Source organism: Haliotis rubra, unplaced genomic scaffold, assembly GCF_003918875.1.
Source record: "Haliotis rubra isolate DU_JTF1 unplaced genomic scaffold, ASM391887v1 Scf777, whole genome shotgun sequence".
Lineage (NCBI taxonomy): Eukaryota > Metazoa > Mollusca > Gastropoda > Lepetellida > Haliotidae > Haliotis > Haliotis rubra.
The window spans coordinates 31,899-48,220 of record NW_025767498.1 but is presented as its reverse complement, the minus strand read 5'-3'; the positions used below and the strand labels follow the sequence as shown (position 1 = coordinate 48,220).

Sequence of the window (16,322 nt, the reverse complement as noted above, 5' to 3'; positions counted from 1 at the left end):
CTTACTCCGCATATATACTGACATGTAATATGAGAGGAAGTAAAGACACGTGTCAACACGGACATCCTAGTGAAGGAAAGATTTAGTCGCGAATTATATCCTTATTTTATTATATAGATTAAATAATGAGATGGCGGCAATAGTGAGTGACTTTCGTTTTACGCCGCAAAAAGAGTGAGAATGGGTTTTCGAGAAGGACGTGAGGAGCGAACGTTTTTACCACTAGGCTACCCCACCGCCCCCAGATGGCGGTAATAAGCAACTGACATTAAATGGCAGCTTTAATACAAACCTCAGCTTCCATACTAGACATCTGTTATGGGAATCCCGGGCCTTGACATTCTTGTACCAAAACACAGTAGTAGATGTAAATTAGACACGTTGTACTAGATGTGGACGCCATGTCTACTACAACGCCAATTTCCGGTTAGTGTATAGTAGACATGGCGTCCACACATTGTTCACATACAGACCTATTTTGGGGGCTGACTTAAGAAATTGATTACTATTGTGACCAACACACTAACGTTTAGTATTTTAGCCAGGAAGTAGTCATAACAAACAAGTAGGCAAGCTGTACTATCTGTAGTGATATACTTGTGTTTAACAAACATGAAGTAGAAAAGATGTACTGTATGTAGTGATATGCTTGTGTTTTAACAAACATGAAGTAGAAAAGATGTACTGTATGTAGTGATATACTTGTGTTTAACAAACATGAAGTAGAAAAGCTGTACTATCTGTAGTGATATGCTTGTGTTTTAACAAACATGAAGTAGAAAAGCTGTACTATCTGTAGTGATATACTTGTGTTTAACAAACATGAAGTAAAAAAGCTGTACTATCTGTAGTGATATACTTGTGTTTAACAAACATGAAGTAGAAAAGCTGTACTATCTGTAGTGATATACTTGTGTTTAACAAACATGAAGTAGAAAAAGCTGTACTATCTGTAGTGATATACTTGTGTTTAACAAACATGAAGTAGAAAAGCTGTACTATCTGTAGTGATATACTTGTGTTTAACAAACATGAAGTAGAAAAGCTGTACTATCTGTAGTGATATACTTGTGTTTAACAAACATGAAGTAGAAAAGCTGTACTATCTGTGGTGATATACTTGTGTTTAACAAACATGAAGTAGAAAAGCTGTACTTTCTGTGGTGATATACTTGTGTTTAACAGACATGAAGCAGGCAAGCTGTACTGTATGTAGTGATATGCTTGATTTTAACAAACATGAAGTAAAAAAGCTGTACTATCTGTAGTGATATACTTGTGTTTAACAAACATGAAGTAGAAAAGCTGTACTATCTGTAGTGATATACTTGTGTTTAACAAACATGAAGTAGAAAAGCTGTACTATCTGTGGTGATATACTTGTGTTTAACAAACATGAAGTAGAAAAGCTGTACTATCTGTAGTGATATGCTTGTTTTTAACAGACATGAAGTAGAAAGGCTGTACTATCTGTGGTGATATACTTGTGTTTTAAGAAACAGGAAGTAGGCGAGCTGCACTGTATGTAGTGATATACTTATGTTTTAACAAACATGAAGTAGGCAAGCTGTACTGTATGTAGTGATATGCTTGTGCTTTAACAAACAGGAATTAGACAAACTGTACTTACTGCTGCGAGGTAGTGGTCAGGAATCCTGACAGGACACACCCAACCCCCAGGACCACCGAGCTAGTTGCCACTGCTCGCCAATTCGGCATGGTGTTTCAGAGCCCGATCTCCCAGCCGTGACGCGACGCAAATTTACTTCCTGCTTTAGAAATATTCAGTCATTTAGTTTCCGTCTCCTGCGTGTAGTTTGCTGTATCGTACGTAACAAGAAGAGTCAATATTCGTCAGGTGCTACGGACACTTGTCCGAACATAAGACTGTGAAAATGTCCAGTGTCAGTAATGACACGGCACCTCGTGGCTCCAGTATTCCAGAGTAGACTAAGCGTTCCCTCACTACAATGTATATACAGCAGTGTGGATAAACCCATGCAATTGAAATAGGTCATCTTTTATTGGGCGCTGAATTTACCTTCCTTGTCTGGTGTGGGGCTAGGACCCAGCAGTGCGGAACTTCCCTGTGTCTAACGACGAAGCAACTGACACAGGCATACAGTCCAGGACGAAATTCAGCACCAGAAATGGGCTTCACTATGTTGACAGGCTCTTGTCTCTTTTAAGGATTAAAATTAATGAATGTAGCAAAGAAGGTTCGGGTGATCCTGATACAGAACAGGCTCGTTAAGCTCACCATCAACTTAGGGCCATATTTTTGCCATGTTGTGTCTTGTCATGCAGATTTGGGTCAAAATGACAAGAAATTCAGTAATTCCATTTGGTTTATCTAGAAGGACCTGGTCAGGTTTGTTGCCTTGGATTTGCTCCATACGGGTTCTTTTCCAACTTATAAGTATATTTATTCATACACATTTCGAGGACCCGCCGTGATATTGCTGGAATATTGCTAAAAAGCGGCGTAAAACCATACTCACTCACATTTCGAGGTTAAACACAAAATGAAAAGTGGTTTTTTTCGCCGAGGTACGAAACAAGTAACGCTGCATTGTTTCCTTGTGTCGGACTGAGGACGCTAAATGTTCAGGATGAGTCGATGAGAAGTCCGGTGATTGCACATCTTGGGCGACACATGCAAGACACCTTGATGTGAGCTGCTGATTTCCTTGCATGCGGTTCTCCTAGGTATTGCACGTGACCCTATAAAAGTAATGAGACGAGCAAAGTCTCACGGCAACGACCCTGAAACAAATATCCTCAATACATGTCTAGAATGTGTGGCAAGTCTAGATTACCAGCTTCAGGATGAAGAAAGCCTCTGGGCTCCAATTTATCATATTTTATTAACATGATTTCGAAATCGTTTTTTCCTTCTGTAAAATGTTGATTTCAGAGACTAGATGTTAGTCTGGGACAAGGTGTGTGCATCTGCGTGTAAACATTACCCGGTTCTTCGTGCCGACACCACAAAGGAATGGCTGAATTTAGTTTTACGCCGCTTTTTGCAATATTCCAGCAATATCACGGTGGGGGCAACCACAAATTGGCTTCACACATTGTACCCATGTGGGGAATCGTGAATGGGTATGGTTACAACGCTTTTAGCAATATTCCAGCAATATCACGGCGGGGGACACCAGAAATGGGCTACACACATTGAAGCCACATAGGGAATCGAACCCGGGTGTTCAGCGTGACGAGCGAACGCTTTAACCACTAGGCTACCCCAACGCCCCGACACCGAAAGAGAAGAGACAGAAACGATCACTGGACATATCAACAAATCCCGGATGGAATAATTATTTGGAACATTTGATCTACTATATATTGCATCACTAGACCGGTATGACAGCAAACATGAAGACTAGACAATTCTGCACAGCGAACTGAGACACCTCTGACTACGAAGATGATGTTATGTATGTGAGCAGCATCTCAAAAATGTATGTAACTAGTGTTGTTTATCGTACTTTTGCTGTTTAAAAGCAGATCTCCGTTTTTAGAAGTTTGTCTCTCTCCTGTTCAGATGACACGCCCAGGGAACCAGACTGCATTTCAGCGTGTATTCGACTCGTAAATCAGCTGCACACAGATCGTCTCCCAGATCTACTACTGGGGATTCATTTATAAAACATCCAGTTATACAAGCAATATCATATGTTCTTGTAGCTGTACCGGAGGAAACCTTTAGATCTGATATGGATGAACTTCATAATCCAACTCAAAGGAATTTAGATGCAGGGAAGCAATTGTATCTGACACTATTATTTTACCAGGATTTAAATATTCGAACATCATAATATTTTCCCAGCCCAGCCACTTTCAAGAAATGTTCCATAATCAAGTTAAGGTTTCCCCTGATGCTTGTTACAAACTGGCACATTAAAAACTGACCATCATCTTTGCAAGTTCCAAAAGAGGCCTGTGTTGTAAAGGCACTTCTGTGTGGCAATAGGGGGGAAACTCGGACATCTTACTTTTTCTTCTGAATCCATGACTAAACAATTGTTTAACTTTAGATATACTCAAGCAGGTATTCTACTACATGTGTATATAAGATCATGTTTTTCAAACAGATGGGATTAGGTGAAGTGGTGTTTATCATCTTACTTGCATGTGTGTGACTGCTTGGTCAACTAGACCAATTGTATATTGCAAACCCACATATAGCATGCCAGTTGAATATGGATACCTCACGGACACATTCTAGTGACTCCTTGTTCTATTCCCTTAATGACAAGCACCAGTCAGGGTAACAACAAGTACCACTGGCTCTCGAGCCATTGAATATTGAAATACTAATCTTACTATCTCAGGGTGGGCAATCGATGTTTCAGATAAAACACAGCCTTTCATTAACATGAAACAATTTATTTCCAAAAAAGATTATTTTGCATTTCAACAAGAATAAAATGTCATACTGAGATATTAGCAGTGAATTTCAGAAATGCATCTTCGAATAACTTGAAGGTGACCAAAAACATAGAACCTCATTCCATAAGTAGGGCCGAAGCAAGGCTGAAGCAAGGGAAGAAAGTTGTCTGATCCTCCAGCAATGGTAGATATTTATGCACAACAGTACTTATACACAATCAAACAAACACGCAGATCTGAGCCACAAAGACATTTCATGTACACCCTACATGCTAAACCAAACACATGCCCATCATCAGGTCTCAAATTATACATAATACAAATATCCAAGAAGGAAATTAGAAGTTTAAATATGACTGCCATGTCATCTGTCAACAACTTTCTGAGGACATTGGTGGGATCGTACATGCCATGTTAATGTCGATTTCATTCCTGATAGAAGGATGAATAACATGAGGTCATAAAAACCTGAAGCCAACCAAGGATGTAGAACTGACTACTCAGAAACAAAAGTTATGCATAGACCAAGTTTTATTCACTACAAATATATGTACACTTACACAATAACCTAAAACAAGTGTTGTGTGTAAAATGTCTTGTTCATTGGTCGAAATAGTGCAAAAGTCAGTGAAACACAGTTCATTAACACCAGATAGCCATGTAACTGACCACAAGATCCTAGCAGTAGTGTTTCCACATCTATTAGAACATGGTCTATAGCAGACTGATTGTCCACGAGGGCCATGAAGACACCACTAAGGAAGATCAACTGCAAGTGCTGTCCGAGAGGGAAGGTGGCTGCTCTATGTAGTGCATGGTTCCCTGCACACCTCCCTGACGTACCTCGGCAAACCTTGGAACAAATAGTGCAGATGTCACAGCAACCAATTCATTACAGTGTCACATTTGTGACATTTACATATCGAACAAAATAAATTGGTCATGAGAATCAATTTATTCCACACACAAACTTTACTTATTTTGTTAACCTTAGCTGTGACTAGATACCTAGTACACGGTCTGACCAATGCCACCGTGTAAGATGTAGCTGCATAGAAGAATGTGTGGATTTAGTGAAGTCAACATTACTGTCCACAGCTAACTAGGCAAATGTCCAACAGATTTTTGATGGCAGCATCAAAGGGTCTTCTTCTCAACCTGCTTAACAAGTAAAATACATGAACAAGTCAATATCACAAACATAACAAGCATAATCATCCTTACTCTGAGGCAGAATAGCACTGTCCTCCTCAACCACCTTTCATGCATATACATACATGTATACTGAAAATAATCGCAAATATATATGTTCACACCAGTGTCATAAATACCTTGAAATAACATCATTGCCAAATAACATCTGAAACCCATTGAATTCAACCTGCAACATATGCAAGTCTTCAACATTTGACATTTATTCTACATTGTCTGTGTTACTACATTGCTACGGTCAGACTGACAGTGAAGCAAGGGCATGAGTGTCCTAGTATAGCTGGTTGAAGGATCACTCAGCAAAGCTGGTGACCTGTGGTTGCATGTGACAGTCTGCTGGTGCTTGTATCATCATGCATGAGCTGCAGCACTCTTGTTGTAGGACAGGAGCATTTTCTTCATCTCTCCGATCGCCCGTCCTGGATTCAGACCCTGAAATCATACGCAATGTGCAAAACTAAAACAATACACAGTTGCAGGCCCCGACTCATAATAAAACGGTTAACAAAGAATCATGTCAGAGCTGAGACAAGTTCACCAGTTTGGGCAGCTTTGGACATATTGTTCAACAGTAAGAACCAGTGGTATCACTGTCCATGCGGGTGCTTGTAAACCTCTTGTAGCTCAGGTCTTTTTCCCCAATTAATAAACATCAACATCTGAAAATGTTTGAAATATATCTGAATCGCTACCTGGTTTCAATTTGACATTATCACCATCTGCATGAAGACAGACCACATATTCAAAGTAAACACATCACAAAGCCTAGGGTTGGAGTTGCTTCCCTTTGACAAAGGGCAGTTACTCTTGCTGGCCAAGAATGGCAAAACTGCAGTTTATAGTTGGCGAATGTGTATTTGCTATATTGCCTAAGAAACAGGTTTCACTCCAAAGTGTACCGATTGCTGACTCATCACAGATCATCACATGTCACATATATTGATGTGAACATTTCAGAACTTCTGAGAGATTATAACAGGCTTTTCAATGACAGAATTTAGGATTGACATTTTATGATAAGGAGATTATCACACCTATAGTCCGTTTGGCTCAAAAGCGGACTGATGAATTGCAATCTAACTCGAAAACTAATAAACATATAATACTCAATGAAACGCTGATCATAATCAAAACATCACACAAACTCTGTGATTTATTTGCAGAATTTATGTCTTAAAAATAAAAAAGTTGTTTAACAAACTATCATTAAAATATGGACACATTTCACTATTTGTTACGAGGGGGGAGTGCAAAGAAAGGGACAGCCAGAAGTTAGAGAAGCACGTGCACAAGTGCCGACAAAGTTATTGTTTCGTGAACCTGTACTGTGCCGTCTCCATCCTTTCTCGCACACCTGGCTGTCCCTTTCTTTGCACTCCTCCCTCGGACTATAGTATTCATGTACAGTACCAGAATACGGACTATGCATTTAAACTTATGCCACTTACTACAAGGTATTCCAAATATAGCTGTTCACCAACCCAAAAAACTTGTATTATGACCTCTATAAAGTTTCTGATGTAAACCTATACTTGAAGGGGTTCAGTTGAACCATCAGTTGTATTTACCTTGGGACAAGTTTTGGTACAGTTCATGATAGTGTGGCATCTGTAAACTGAGAACTTGTCCTCCATCTTGGCCAGCCGTTCGTCGGTGAAGTCATCCCGAGAATCAATCATCCACCTACACAACAAACTCAACTAATTATACTGCTGACATATCAGGCAAGCAGCCATCATAACTGGAATTGCTTTATGCATGTTCTTTTGCTTAAGTCAGTGCCCTCAATTGATGCTTTTAATCAACAATACGTCAGGAATTTGATTCATGATAGGTTTGATTTAAGACCATGGATGACCTATGAGTATGACATAAAAATAAGTGTTGTTTGTATGAAAAGTGAGCCAGTATTCACAATGCCCTTCAAAATGTATGATTTATCATTTCTGACACAAGGCCTTAATGGATTTTATGATTAAGATCAGTATTCAGGATACATACTTCACTGACTTCAAAAGCATGATGACTGGCTGTGCATTACATCATATGATATTTCTTTATCTGCTTACTTAATACATTAAAACCCAACACCTAACAATGAGTCCCGTTAAAGTTTTACAACAATTGCAGAACTAGCTGTATGTTCGGGTTTGCTCAAAAGCCATTCCAAGTTTGGTGCATTAGCTTCATGTCTGACAACATTTCATGCACTTGGCAGCATAAAACGCGAAGTTTATCAGTTAACAAAAGACATATATTGTATAGCTGATCATGTGTAGAAGTTATATGATCCTTGCCTTTCTGAAATCATGACTTGACTGTGACAATGATTTGTGCCCTAATTGTGCCTTGTGTATGATATACCTGTAAGCCTGCATGAGGACAGCTGGTCCCAGGTACTTGTCCGAGTTCCACCAGTAGCTAGGACAGGACGTGGAGCAGCATGCACACAGGATACACTCGTACAGCCCATCCTGGAACACATGGCAACATCTTCACAACCAACGTCTTCACAACCAACATCTTCACAACCAACAACATGGAGCCTAAGCACTTTCTTTGTCTTACATCTCGGAAACCATAAAGTACATGTTTCACAAATGCAAAGTAGTATGGTAATTCTATTTAACATGACATTCAATTGAACTTTAATATTAACAGTGAGCTAAATAGATTTGCTCCAACCTAATGTTCATACCTTAAAGATAGAAAATACCTACGTCTAAAGCTGGTGGGCCCTGGGAACGACCACAGACCGCATGTTGTATGTACATCTTATACAAGCAAACTGCCACAGGGTTCATATGGACTTGTATTACAACACACATCAGCTAGACATTCAACACAGAGTGAGTGAGTGAGTAGGCATTTACGCTGCTTTTAGCAATATTCCAGAAACATTCCAGCAACATCACGGAGGGGGACACCAGACATGGGCTTCACACATTGTACCCATGTGGGTAATCAAACCCAGGTCTTCAGCGAGACAAGCAAACCCTTTAACCATTAATATACCCCACCTCCCCATTTAACACAAGGAAATGTTCCACTGGAGCCTCTGGTAAATGTAACAACAATCACTGAGTAAGGATATTTACCAACAAGGCTCGCGCCTACAACAACACAAGAACTCATTGCTACATGAAATACCCTACTTAAGGCAACTTACCAGCTTGGCCCGGTCAGACACACTCTGCAGGTGCTGCTCTTTGCCAACATCTGCCTCAGTCTCATTCTTCTTCTGAAGGTACGGTTCAATGGAACGATACTGGGCATAGAAGTTGCTCATGTCCTACAGAAATAAATAACATCAGAGTGCAGGAAGGTTAACACAATGAACAAACTGCAAACAGAGACAAATAACACTCCACCCATATACACCCCACTGCAACCAGAGCAGTACATATTACAGGTGGCACTTGTCAGCAGATAGATCCTTCCCTGGTTTAAGGCTGTCCCCCACCAGCATGGCAGGCAACTCATCCCCTACTTCAGCTGTGTAACAATAAATAGGCTGAATTGTCTCTTATTTTCAGCACAAAAGTCACAATAAATATAAACACAATCAAAGACATTGTTAACATTTTGTAACTAGAATATTGTTGTGAAACTTTCACATCACATGATAGGCTGACATACTTACCGGGACAAGGTCCTTGATAACATACATGTGGGGCAGGGGATAGATCTTGCAGGTTTTACTCAGGTTTGTGTCCGTCTTACTGGAAAGTAGAAAGTCCCATATATCATACTGAACATATTGGCCAGCGTAGTTTCTGTAATAGAATTGACTTGAGCGATATAAACATACTACTCCATTACCTTATCAGAAAATTAGTATCAGATTTATGATCACCGAGTGAACTCAAGTTGTGCCAAACCACTGAAGCTTGCCTGGATATGAAGTCAACAGCTTAAAATGTCGACAAAGACAGCACCTCACAAAAACGTGTCGGTATTGACATTCAAATATTTTCCTGCATTACTACTGAAGAATAAAACTGACACTTATGGTTTGAACAAAATATGATATCATAAAGGGAGGAGAGACGTTTGAAGAATCAACTATGCATTTTCAGTACAACTGCATGGTATTACCGATATACCACAATACGCTTTTGTAATCATCTCCATGATTTACATTAATATTCATACAGACTTTCATTCAAAACTGATGGGAACAGATTTGAATGAGATGAATAAATGAGGGTCAACTCATTACAATGGTTAGGCCCTTTTGTGTCGGAGAGAATGTCGATGGGTCCCCCGACAAGGGCTGTTGAATCATCATGTTATGGTGCCTGGCATGTGTGTACACAATACAATCAACAACAAACTCGGACCTGGGATTGGAATCACAAAGTCACAACACTTAGACCTTCCGAAGACACTTTCTTACAAAGTGACGTTTTGTCTTTTGTAATCTTTGTCTCATTTTGAAGATAAATCTATAGGCATGAATTGCATGCATAGTTTTATAGGGCTATTTGCAGTGACCATCATTGAGTCCATCTTGCAATGAACTTGGGTTGATTACAGGGTAATCCGTCGAATTTTGAACAGCCAGCAGTGCCAATCCGTCAAATCATGCTTGAGTGGTTCTGTGCTAATCGGTCGAATTTCAGACTGTGTTAACACACTGGGAGAGTTTAAGTTCATTAATTAAGGGGTCGGCTTCTATTGGGCTAAAAACCCTGACCCTGATGCATAGCTCTGCCCTTTCTGTAGAAACACAGATGAAGACGGGTTCTATGTCCTCCTTGTATGTCCTAGGTATGAGGAGAGCAGACAAAAGTATCTACCAGAATATTATACAAAGCACCCATTTTTTTGGTTAAGTTTGTAGGACCACTAGCCAACTAAAATGAAAAACTTACCTTATGTTAAGCAATTTTTATAACAACGATATTTGAGATTAGAGAGACCTAAGTTTAATCCCTACCGTGCGACTATGTATACCTTACATTATTATACTCCCAGGTTTATGCACCAAGTCTAAATTACTACTCGAGAAGGTTGAACATCACAAACTATATACTTCTCCTTATGAATGCATTTTATTAAATGCAATTTCAATTTTGTACAAAAGTTAAAAAATAGAGAGAGTCCAAACATATATTTAATGCATCAATTTCTCATTGTATCATATGAGTAGGCAAAGATGAATACTGTACAAAAGTACAAAAATATAGAGAGTCAAACAATCCAACACCCCTTGCATCTTTTTTTTTGGTATGATCCAATGTTTTGATAACTAATTCATAGCTAAGATCACAGTGCTCATCCGTTGAATGCATTTTACTACTCTGAAATCAGAAATTCGACGTTGATGCATCCCTTTCCTTTCATATAGTGCTGAGACCCCATCGGTGACAATACACATATATACCTAGGGTCTAGTTATTTGTATTGTAAGCACCTATGAAAAGACTACTGTAAACGTACTTATTTTCGCGTGGTGCAATTTTCGCGGAATTGACAGTTTAGACTACATCGCGCGGTCAATTATTCGCGCAATCAGTAATTGCCGGAACTGCCAGCCGTCTCTTTGGCCGCCACTAATAGCAGTGAAAACAAACAGAGTGGCCGAACCTGTCAGGCGGCATTTATTACTTACTCACAGGAAATCCCTGTCTGTGCGATATACAAGTACACAGTAACCCGTTTACTCCCGGAAGAGATGAAAAACACATCAGTATTATGTTCCGAATTCTGACGATCTGACTAATTAACTTATACTGTATATGAAGTTCTTTGTGATTTCAAACAAGCCGGGTTGTTGTGAATGAGATGATTGAGTGTTAGTGACTATTCGCTTCATTACGAAACGTTTGTATCTAAATGAATAAATAAAATACTGCTGTATTATTTCTTTCCGAGTCGCTTTAAGTGGTAATCTGTTTTGTATCAAACCATCTGTCATGTGACCAATTTCCATGGCGGCCACAACACACATTGCTGTTTTCGCTAATTCGCGCGATGGGATTTGGCTCATTATTTAATTATGTTTTGGGAAATCCATTACAGCGACAGTTAAGTTTGATTCTTTATGCTACTATCAGTCGTCATTGTAAGATTCCCGTAGATTTCTGTCTTCAAACTTGATGTGTTATGGTAACAACTCAGGGGCGAGCGTGGCTAGACTGAATGAATGACAGGTTTATTCGCGGTGTATAAATTTTCGCGCTAAAATGTTTTGCGCGAAAATAAAACCTGCGCGAAATATACTACGTTTACATGGTATATGAGCATTTTCCATCACTGCCACTGGCATCCACCCCTGTCAATATGTCTTGAACAAATTGGTACACCAAGGGCCTGTATTACCAACAAAGCTTGAGGCCTTTATCCTCTGTTTTAATGAACAAGATGTTTCAATCTCATATCTTTAAATCAATGATTGCTACTTGAACTTCCAAGTTGGATGCATTGACCATATTTGACCCTGCTTGGATCCAACAAAGAGTGATGGTTACCGAACCACGGTCAGGTATCAGTGGAATTAAAGGCATAAGTGCAGATGCTTGATACACTGCTGGGGTCATTCTCGACCTGTTCACCACCGACATGTCTTATTTCTACCTTAACCTTTTTGTTCCCAGAGCTTACTGTCGGCTCATAATGTACTTGTAAATGTATAAAAATGAAAGCACCTAAGTGAGAACTTTGAAATGCTCACCAATTAAATGTCTAATCTTAAAGATAATATGTGCCAATTTCATCCACTTACGGTAAAAAACTTTTCAAGTTATGATAAACACAAAGTATCTTTTAATGTGTATGACGTAGCGTGTCCAGTCAGCTATCTAGCATATAAATCAACTATGGTGTCTCCAGGGGGATCAACACAGCAAACAAAGCTGCACATGATTCTTAATCAAATTAGGTCAGAGTGACCTTCCACTGATCTAAGATTGTCATCACTTGTCACACAAAAGCATTCAAATGATATAACCAATACATGTCTAAGACTTTAAAAATACCTGTAGCAAAAGGCATAAAGTCAAACAAAATATTAATAACAATCAAAGTTACCTTCAAATCCCAACTTAGGTCATTATGACCTTTTGCAAAATCGGCATTCAATGTGCCAATGATTTTCCAAGGTCATAAAGGAGACATGTATATGTATTCTTGAAAATCATGTCTCTGGGATATCCGAAAACCACATGACTTCAAATTGAAGTTCAACATTATAAGTTGAAAAAGACTCACCACAAACAAATATCCAAACAATAAAAATAATATGTAAGACCTCTAAAAGATGTCAAAAACACTAAAAGCATCTCCACCACTTTACTGATGCCAAATCCTTTCATTATCAAAGGTTTAACAATGCTAAAGACTTAAGATGCTGAGTAGGAAGACTTACTATATACATGCGAGGGTGTTTGTCCCTTCAATGTTCATGGAACAGGACCCACAGATACCCTCTCTGCAGGATCTTCTGAAGGTCAAGGTTGGGTCCATCTCATTCTTAATCTTAATCAAAGCATCAAGAACCATTGGACCACATCTGAAAATGGAAAGGATTGTACATTTCAAACATCATTTTCATGTAATGCCAAATACAAACAAACTCTGGATCAACATATCCTTAAAGAGTTGCAGCTGTCTAGGTGCTTCAAGAGAATATCTGAAATATTTTCAACTTTTCCCTGCCCATCAGTATACTGATCCAGACAGGGGACACCAGAAATTTGCTTCACACATTGTACCCATGTGGGGAATCAAGCCCGGGTCTTAGGCATGATGTGCCAATGCTTTAACCATGGTAACCACTAGGCTAACCCATCGCTCCACAATCAGTTAGAAAAGAGGTGATTTTAGCCTGACACTAACATAAACTATGAACAACATCAAACTTTGAATGTTCTACATGTCCATTCTTGTGACCATTACCATCCACACATAATTGCAGCAGGATCACTGGTAAATATCAATATGGGTTTTTTTAAATCGTATATGTTTAATTCTTGTCCACAAGTCATCATGCATTGAGAAGATTTCATTTGTTCTAGATACAGTGTTGCACTTCAACAATTCCTTCAAAGTTGTTTTTAACAAACCACTTTTGTGATCAGTCTGAAGCTGACGATGGACAATACACCATTAATCCCATGTAGAATACATGCAGCACTTACTGATTCAAGTCTACTTCATAGGTTTGAACACGGGGCTTGTCACCAGCCTTGTCAGGGTCCTGCAACAAATGTGAGGCTACAGTTGTTGTTGTTTTCAATATGGTTACCACACTAGAATTTGAACAGAACATCTTCCACAAATTGGATTTATTGATATTGGTTAAGAACAGGCATATTCATCAGTGCAGCATTTTTAGAAATGAGAATGGAATGATGTACAACAGGGTGGGTCATAACACCAGGTGGAAACACTTCCATATTACAGTCAGGATCGATTCCATGATTTGACAAAACCAGTATTGATGATCTATATTCCTGCAAAGAAACCACCAAGGCAAATCTGATACAGATCACAGATATTGCATAACAAATACAATAACAAGTCAGCAGTTGGTGTATCATGCAATATATCTGGTAAAACTAGGACAAAATAACACCATATGTATTTGACATGTCTTGACCATGTTGACAGTTTAATTTATGTCCTGCTTAAACAATAGGAAACTCAACAATCAACCGACAGGTCTCCACGGACTGCTTGATACACTAAGGGCTGCATCACATGCCACTTTATTGAGGAACAGAAATGCAATTCTTGGACGTGTGAAAAAGACCCCAAAGAACAGGTGATTGATATTGTATCTCCCCTTGATAATCAATCCCTACTGGACACATCAAATCCTCAATCTGATGTACAGTTAGGCTCCATGGACTGGTAGTTTTAAACTAAATAGCTACAGAAATAAAGAAATTAGGTAATGGGAGGAAGTGGCACAATGTCCTAGATCTTATCAACATGTTGACCCAGAAAATGTGGACACTGAGAAGCAGAAATATTTCAGAAATGATCATTACAGTGACCCTGACCTTCATTTAAGGTCACTCAAAACAGTTGAAATGCACCTTTCTGGGAATGATATCAGTTGATCATAGTGAGCTTATAATAGCTGAGACTGTAGTTTTTACAAAATAACTGGTGAATGGCATGGTTCTGTTTGCTTGTATGTATTTTCCTATTTCTTATTACTGGTAGCTGTTAAGAATCTAGTCATATCCATGAAAAGATGGAATCCTCATCTGAACCCAGAATATCACATACAGGAAGCCGCCCTTATCCAGTGATGTAACAATAACATGACCATGGTGGAGGTGAAATACCAGTGGCTGTCAAAAAGGTGAACATGAATTCTATGGAGTAAATGCACTACATGATGCTTACCCATCTGTAGATCTGAAACTTCTTTATCTTGGGACTGAGTTGTGGGGCGGCAGCTGCAGCAGTCTGGGCTAACCGTGTCTGGAAACAAGAACAAAGGGACAAAGTTATCTGCTGCTCCAAATGGTCAATGAAATTCAAGTTACTTTACAAAGCTGTAACATTAGTTATCACTATATAATATGAACTGAGAAATCAGTACTTCCGAAGTAGGAATTTCTATGTACATTTGTGGCAGATTTGAGGTCAAATAACTAGATCAATCTTTGCTTGGCGGGATTTACCATTGTACTGACCACATTTAAAAGTCTGTGTGGATTTACATTGTCAACAAAACAAAAACATTAGCAGTGCTGTGATTGAAATTCATTGTTCAAAGTCGAATTAACATTGCTGCATTATCAGATTTGGTTTTAAGAAACTGGTAAATTAATCATCTTTGGAAACAGACCAATTACACTACACATTACAATTAAAGAATTCCCTCCACAGAAATGATGATTTGGCAGTTAGTGCATTATATTATTCTGAAGCATGTTGTTACTACAACTCTGCATAATAATTAATGGTTCAGACACGCAATGTCAAACAGATTGCTTTTTTAAAACATATGCCAACTCAATGTAGGTCACAAACCTCTCAGCATGTTTGTTTTTAGTTGTTGTTGTTGTTTTTATACTGGATGTTTACAAATGTTTCGGTTCGTTAACAGGCTCTGTTATTTAATGCATGTATAGAAACATGAAAGTTTAAGATAATTTCCTTTATCAGATTATATTCTACGTGTGGAAAACTGATAAATCATACATAAATGGAGGCATGAAACTGCTTTAATTAGCACTTTACTTAAATAAAACAAACATCAGGAGATACTTTTTCTTCTATTCCATAAAATCATTTTACATAACTCAAGACTTGCATAAACAAATCAAGCCCAAGGCCAAGGTCATTTCCCCATCTGACCAAGGTGACAACGATATATAATGAGCAAATCTTTACAGCATACAATTTTGCCTTACATCTGTCGAGATATGTACTTCTTTAAACCATAAATACTTCACAATACCGATTTCAGTACCTGGTGCACCTGGACAAGTGCCTTACGAAGAGGCGAAATTCCCGTGAGCAGGTTCCTGCCAGCCATGCTCGCTTGCATTCAGAACTCGAATATAGTGTTAATGTCCGGGTCAGGTGGCGCTCGAGTAGACTGGTTCCAAGATCCTCCGTTCGGTGTCGCTTCAAGAACGAATGGGATCCTGAGACTGGATTTGCCTGCCGAAGAGCGCTTTCTCTCCGCCGCCCTACTGCTAAGCTGGGCCCCGTCTCGCATATCGCCTTATAGTTTGGCGCAA

At 39.1% G+C, this 16,322-nt stretch overlaps 2 protein-coding genes across 3 annotated transcripts in view; both read right to left on the bottom strand.

Annotated features, from left to right (window-relative positions):
* Positions 1-2,005, bottom strand: part of LOC124260803 (solute carrier family 35 member F6-like) — a 34,992-nt gene extending 32,987 nt beyond the window's left edge. For both annotated transcript variants that reach the window (XM_046695116.1, XM_046695117.1), the window contains exon 1: positions 1,631-2,005. The gene's annotated coding sequence lies outside the window, so the exon portion shown is untranslated. The remainder of the gene's footprint in view (positions 1-1,630) is intronic.
* A 2,906-nt stretch (positions 2,006-4,911) lies between these two features.
* LOC124260802 (succinate dehydrogenase [ubiquinone] iron-sulfur subunit, mitochondrial-like) lies at positions 4,912-16,205 on the bottom strand. The gene is made up of 9 exons (XM_046695115.1): positions 16,049-16,205; positions 14,974-15,051; positions 13,755-13,813; positions 12,983-13,126; positions 9,254-9,332; positions 8,780-8,902; positions 7,975-8,084; positions 7,179-7,293; positions 4,912-6,042 (listed from the first exon to the last, which is right to left on the bottom strand). The coding sequence occupies exons 1-9, from the start codon at positions 16,124-16,126 to the stop codon at positions 5,962-5,964; spliced, it is 867 nt and encodes a 288-aa protein (XP_046551071.1). The 5' UTR covers positions 16,127-16,205; the 3' UTR covers positions 4,912-5,961.
* Between the last annotated feature and the right edge of the window lie 117 nt (positions 16,206-16,322).

Bases quoted from the DNA above. Each gene is read 5' to 3' on its own strand.
- LOC124260802 (XM_046695115.1), bottom strand. From the start codon at position 16,126: ATGCAAGCGAGCATGGCTGGCAGGAACCTGCTCACGGGAATTTCGCCT. The intron at 15,052-16,048 runs GTACTGAAATCG...TCTTGTTTCCAG, and splicing joins CACTTGTCCAGGTGCACCAG to ACACGGTTAGCCCAGACTGC. The intron at 13,127-13,754 runs GTAAGTGCTGCA...TTCCATTTTCAG, and splicing joins TATGAAGTAGACTTGAATCA to ATGTGGTCCAATGGTTCTTG.